At 40.7% G+C, this 6,237-nt stretch overlaps 1 protein-coding gene and 1 long non-coding RNA gene across 4 annotated transcripts; one reads left to right on the plus strand and one right to left on the minus strand.

Annotated features, from left to right (window-relative positions):
* Positions 1-996: 996 nt before the first annotated feature.
* Positions 997-6,237, minus strand: LOC103386099 (cadherin-4-like). 3 transcript variants are annotated; one of them, XR_003051198.1, is made up of 3 exons: positions 5,958-6,237; positions 4,710-5,038; positions 997-4,292 (listed from the first exon to the last, which is right to left on the minus strand). XR_003051198.1 is itself a non-coding variant. In XM_025060454.1 (2 exons), exons 1-2 carry the CDS (start codon positions 6,207-6,209, stop codon positions 4,832-4,834), a joined length of 459 nt encoding a protein of 152 aa, XP_024916222.1. In that variant the 5' UTR covers positions 6,210-6,237; the 3' UTR covers positions 997-4,831. The 3 variants fall into 3 exon arrangements, 1 of the variants encoding a protein (XP_024916222.1); XR_003051197.1 differs by having other exon boundaries at positions 4,446-5,038; XM_025060454.1 differs by having other exon boundaries at positions 997-5,038.
* Positions 2,134-6,127, plus strand: LOC112487778 (uncharacterized). Its single transcript, XR_003051199.1, has 3 exons — positions 2,134-2,245; positions 5,639-5,764; positions 5,987-6,127. It is a non-coding gene; the product is annotated as an uncharacterized LOC112487778 (long non-coding RNA).

The raw sequence follows: 6,237 nt of genomic DNA on the forward strand, positions 1-6,237 counted from the left end.
CAAAAAAGTTTATTTTTTCTGAATTTTAACAACAAAAATGGACATAGCTAAGTATTTTAAGGCAAATTAGTGCATTTTTAGTCATTTTTGAGAAACTTTTTTTTCCGGAGATTTGTTCAGGAAGTTATTGGTATAGTAATTCACTGTGATCAAAAGTTGAGCTACCAAAAAAGTTTATTTTTTCTGAATTTTAACAACAAAAATGGACATAGCTAAGTATTTTAAGGCAAATGAGTGTCATTTTTTAGAAACCTTTTTTTTTCGGAGATTTGTTCAAGAACTTTGGTATAGTACAGTGGTTCTTAACCTGGGTTCGATCGAACCCAAAGGGTTCGGTGATTCAGTCTCAGGGCTTCGGCGGAGGACAAGACACAAACCTGACTCATGATTTGTTTTTTTTTCTTTTTAAATTTAGTGGGTGCGGCCTATATTCAGGTGCGCTTAATAGTCTAGAAATTATGGATGTGATTTTAGAATAACATTTTTTTGTAAGATTTGAAATTGAAGAAGAGTAATGTACAAGAATAAAAACACATTTTAGTGTACTGCTGCAGAAGGCAGCTGGTGGGTTACGCTCTGTTCAAACGCTGTTTATAGTGCAGGGAGCGTTTCAGCTCTGACTGATAAGCACCCTGTGCCCACTGGACCAGCCATCCTTACCATAAATAGCTGGTCATTAAACCATAGATATCCTCCCCCCCTGCTTGCAGCAGGAACATCAAATTTATTCTGCCGCTTTGATCTCATTTTAGACTGAGTCCTGAAATAGCAGGAGGTTAAGAGCGGTGTCAGCAGAAAGCAGCCAGCGGAGTCAGCCCATCTCGGGTGGTACCTCGACTGAATAGCAACATCAACACTAAACCGAAAACAGTTGATCACGCAGCTGGCATCAAAACCAACATCAGCTGGTGTTTTTCTGATTGGATTGTTCCCAGCGTCGGCCCAAGAGACCGACTAGCTGTATGAGGAGGAAATGAAAAGAGCCAAGCTCGGACATGTTTGAAGAGAAGAACTTTATTTACAACACACAAGGCACTGGCTGTGAGCCAGCAGCAAAGCTCTCAGTCTATATGCACCATTTATCAAGGAGGCAACTAGAGTTTGCTTTGTTCTTCTACTCTGCCGATGTGCCACGGGGAAACCAAGTGAACTTCAGCTAAACCCATCAAAGAAACCTCCCCTGCAGTTAATCTTCTTATCTGTAGACAGACTTTGAACACTGTGACTTTTTTTTATCAACTGATTATTATTTCAAAACAGTGCAGCCCATAAACGTCTTCTGAACAATGGTCCTCTACTCTTCCAGGTCCATGAAAGAATCCATTACCACTGCTGTGAAGGTTAACCTCAGGTTTTTCCCTGAATGTGTTCGTTGTGGAGGTTTTTCCTCTGTGGTTTGAGTAGGGAATCAAAGCAGTGTCCTTCACCAGTCCTGTCTGCTTCCTCGGCTCTCATCACCTCCACCTGCCCTTTCTACAGATACTGATTCCAAGACACATTTCATTTGTTTGCACGTGACCTTTTGGTTCACTACCAAAAACCATTTTCCAAATATGCTTCGTCCCCGATGTGCTTGAATCCCACTTCCTCCTCTGCAGACCCTCTCCTCCATCCTGCTAATCACCTCCCCACATGGTCTACCTGCATCCTGCTATCCTCTCATTTTTCTCACTCTCTCCCACTCCCTACGTCTGTGCTTTGTCTCCGCGTGTCTCATTAAAGGCGTTCTATCTAATGAGATTACGCCGTGGGGATTAATGGTGTGGCTAATTGATAGACACACAGCCAGAGAGGATTAAAACCTTTTTCAGTCCCCAGCAGGCTTTTTGGCAGTTCTGCTGACTAATTGAAATCACGGGATTGGACACAAACATACTCTGTGACCCCGTAAACTGCTGTGGTGCCCCTCCATCCGAGTTGTAACAAAAAAGGACTACTAGCAGTTTGTGTTTGTGTTTATGGTCAATCAACAGGGGGCTCAAATAATCCTGGATCAATCAGTTCTGCCCCATGACTTAGAAATTGAATGTTTCACTGACAAAGGTAAGAAGATATATGCAAATACAACCTTTTATGACCACATGTATGAAGGATGTCTAATTAATGTCTTAAATGTAAATGTCAGTGTGTAGTGTCTAATATTCTTTATCTTCCTTAAACACTGTGTTATTGCAGTGTGCCGTTACTGACACAACAACCTGGGCTTCGGGGAGTAGGCGGTTTCAAACCCAAAAACATCTGGCAGGTAGGAACCCACTCTTGCTCCTGTATCTTATCACCTAAATATGAGATATTTCTATTCAACATAATGCAGCTTTAATGATGAAAAACGAACTGAAAACAGCAAGAACTGTAAGTTATTATGAACACATTTTGTTTCACTAAATTTGTGTCTAGATTGAATTGCCTTGTCATAAAGTAAATATTCGCAAATATTAAGAGGAAAAAAAAAGTTACTTTATAGTTTACTTTCCTTAAGTAAGGATTTATTTCAAACTGAAATAAAAAATATATATATATATGCTTTTAGAAATCAATGAAAAACTGTCCTCAATTTTTTTTCTTTTTTACGAACTCCTTTCCTTCTTTTTACTGCTAATTGCAAAGGCTGCAGTACAACTCTGCCCGTCCAAAATAACAGGTGCACTGAACTGATACTGTCCTCTAGGAGAGCATAGCTCAAAAATATGGCTTTTCTAAATGAAATATCTCTACAACCCTCTTGACCAGGAGAATGATGGTGGTAAAGGCAATACAATCTAGTCACTCAAATCAAACTGGCTCATGGGAAAAGTATTTCATGAGATGATTTTGTTGGGAGGTTTTTTGCACCCAGAGGTTTCTGGATCCATGTGGCCAGCATGGGTATTGCAAAATGACATTTCCATTTTTATATACAGTCTCCTGCTAAAACAGTTCTTTTCACATCACATAGTCATCTGTTCATTAGTGATTTAATATAGAGCCAGTGTGACTTCTTGTGTATTTTGTAAGAGATTGAATACATAACACAGTAAGTAACACAACGTTTGCAGCAACAGAAAACACATTCATTGCATATGTGAGATTCCACTAATACTGAACACTGACTGTGAAAGTTCCACATTTGAAGAGAAATGGCATGACATTTTTTAAACATGTTTATTTCCTAAAGCACACATCCAGTATCTAGATGAATGAGTAAAGTAATTGCAATACAGTGAATAATAGACCAGTTATCAGCAGGCATGGCTAATGTACCTTCCACTGTCCTAAGGCCAAAGGGCAACGGGAGCAACACGTCTGTCAGGGATAACAAGTGAAAGAAGGCCAATTTTGTTTTTGTTTTACATTAATGTATGTATAAAAGAAGTGTAACACAGTGATAAAATAAATTTTTACAACAAAAAAGTTAAATGCAGGCATCTTTAAAATAAAACGGTGCTCGAACAAAAGACAAAAAACCCCCAAAAAATCCACGTCAAAAATGAATAGGCAAAAATCCCCTCTGCCCGAATTCAAGCAAGAGAAAAAGAGCAGCAACTTCTATGTCTTCAATACTTCAAAAATAGGTATCTTACAGCATGTTTTATTTTCTCAGTGTCTTTATACAGATTATATGACTATTTTCACATTCTCATCACGTAGTAACAAGTGCTTTAAGTAAAACATTTTTGGGGAAAAAAACATGCATCTTTGAATAACTCTGTTGGCCTATAAAAGGGGAATGTTCAAGGAGGTCTTTAACAAATGCCTTAGTTCCTAGTCATGTCATGGTTTACCTTCTTACAGTGTCTGACTGAGCAGATCATGCCTACATAATTTTACAGGGTGGAGAATGCATGATGAAATCAAATAGGGCAGGCTAACATTTCAATAAAAAAAAAAATCTCCTAAAGTCATGAGTCCACAGAGGAAAGGCAGGCATTTTCCAGTGAATTAGAAAAACCCCATGTGTATAAAAATGGTCTCGCAAAATGTCAGTGTGAAGCTGTGGCTGTGTTGACAGGTGATGCTTTGTGAAAGTCAAACTTAGCAGGTCCTTGGAGAAGAGAGTTGTCTGCACCCAAAACAGTTGTCATTGGCTTCTTTTAGGTTATACTTCATCGGGTTACGATATTCACTATCCAATTATTTGCCCTGGTTGTGTAGTTCCCTCCTGGGACTGGCTGCTGGGCTTCTGCAGTTGCACCGCTGGGAAGGGACGAGAGCATGACAGGCAGGGCTGGTTCTGAGGAGCACAAGTGGCCAATAGGGAGAGTGGGCCTCCGCTATACTGCACAACTGGCAACTGATCCTGAGATTGCAGGAGTCTGATAGAAAAACACACACCACAAAAGGCACTTTATAAAACGACAGTGCTTCTGTTCTAAGGAAATTCAAGTTGACAGAGTGAAAGAGAGAGTTAGAGAGTGCCTTCTCCAAATATTCTCTTCAGTGTGAGACTAAAGCAGGAAATGATTTACTTTTAACAATCAATCAAAGCACAAATTCACTTCTTCCGTCTCTCACGAGTGCTTTGATTGTTCCCCAGAGAGCTCCGGGATCAGCAAGCCGAGAGAAGAACAAAAATGGGGGGAAAAATAAAAACACAATGTCAATCACGATACAAACTTGCCACTAAAGGTATAAAGCCAGAACACAGTTGCGTTGCAGCAGAATTCACGTTTGTGGAATTGACCGCTGTGAACGAACAAACACAGCCCACAAAAAAAAGGTCCGTTCCTCACATGTCCACCATTAGAGCCTGCGTCACGATCTTGACCACTGCCCTTGGTGTAGAGGAGGAGCATACATCCGTGTGACCCTGCCTCCCTTGACCCCGAACCTTGCCCAGCCCCATGCTCCGCTCTCAGTCATCGTCCCCTCCACCATAAAGATCCGCCAACTTCTTGAAACGAGGACCCCAGTCATTGAGGTAGTCGTAGTCCTGGTCCCCTGAGCTGGAGGAGTTGAGCGAGCTGACAGAACCAGCGGTTGAACCACTGCCCTCGTAATCAAACACCAGCAGGGAGTCATAGGGAGGAGCTGTGGGGTCATTGTCGGCTGCCCGCAGACCCTGTAAGAAGACGAGGAACATGTTTTGAATTTCAGTTCTTCAAACGTCCAATTTATTTCCATCCTTTCATCCAATTTAGATGGGGGCAACTAGGAAGCTTGAATTTCTTGAAGATAGATCATCTGAGTCAGTATAGGCCTCTCCCACTACAGTACACACCACGTGCGATACGCAGTGATACAACAACAGCATTGTAAGAATTGCAGAATAGCACTTTTTTGATTTGTTAATAAAATAATGGAAGTTTACCGTATTTTCTGGACTATAACACACTCTGGTGCCCTTTAGTGGCTGTCAGTGTAAAAATAACAAACGTGTAACTTTTCAGTGGTACAGGAGCAGCAGATAAGTCACACCTGAGTATAAGTCGCAAACCCAGCCAAAATAGGAAAAAAAAGTGCGACTTATAGTCCAGAAAATACGGTACTTTGAATCTTAAGACTTGTTACACTTATGTTTAGTTTAGGTAAGATGCAAATCTAAATATATAACTGAATCAAACTGTAACATTTTCTGCTATGTTGCAAAGCAAAGGAAAATAAACAACAACAGTTTATAAAAGCTACAATAAACTCTCTGATCTGTCTTTTCTCCTATTAGGGTTTTACTGCTCCATGATGGAGTGAATGCTGTTTCAAAGCCAGACATTGAGTTGTAAACAAAAGCCCAATAAAAGATCTCCACCTGCAGTCCAGGACACGGAAATACAATTTTGGAGAAAAGAAGGTAAACAGCCGAACATCTCTTTTCTGTAAAAAAAAAGTCAATTGCAGTGAAGTTCCGACAGACATTTTTTGGCCGTTAGGTAAAACAAACATCAGTCACATCAACACCCTGTGAATACTGTAACTACTTCACTGTTCTGCTCATATTCACAGTCACTAACACATCACACCATGTCCCCAAGTCTCCCACTCACATCATTAATGAAGTCTCCTATGTCTCCAGGGTGTGGCAGACTGGGTCTGACAGGATACTGTGACTCTGTGATCACAGGCCTCTCGTCTACCCGGCGCACTCCTGCTGGTTTACTGATGATGTGGTCCAGAGACTCGGGCTGCTGCAGTTGACTCAGGTCGTAGTCCTGGTTGATGGGAAGCAGAATAAGTGTGGTGGTATGAGGCACCAATGTCATTATCAAAAACATAGTCATTGGCAAAAATGTAGTCATTATCTAAATATTCAGATTTTTTAACCAT

Source organism: Cynoglossus semilaevis, chromosome 11, assembly GCF_000523025.1.
Source record: "Cynoglossus semilaevis isolate Cse_v1.0 chromosome 11, Cse_v1.0, whole genome shotgun sequence".
Lineage (NCBI taxonomy): Eukaryota > Metazoa > Chordata > Actinopteri > Pleuronectiformes > Cynoglossidae > Cynoglossus > Cynoglossus semilaevis.

What these genes read in the sequence shown, in the direction of transcription:
- LOC103386099 (XM_025060454.1), bottom strand. Translation starts at nt 6,209, where the DNA reads ATGACTACATTTTTGCCAATGACTATGTTTTTGATAATGACATTGGTG. An exon ending in TAGGAGACTTCATTAATGAT is followed by an intron (nt 5,039 to 5,957) that starts GTGAGTGGGAGA and finishes GTCTTCTTACAG; the next exon opens with GGTCTGCGGGCAGCCGACAA.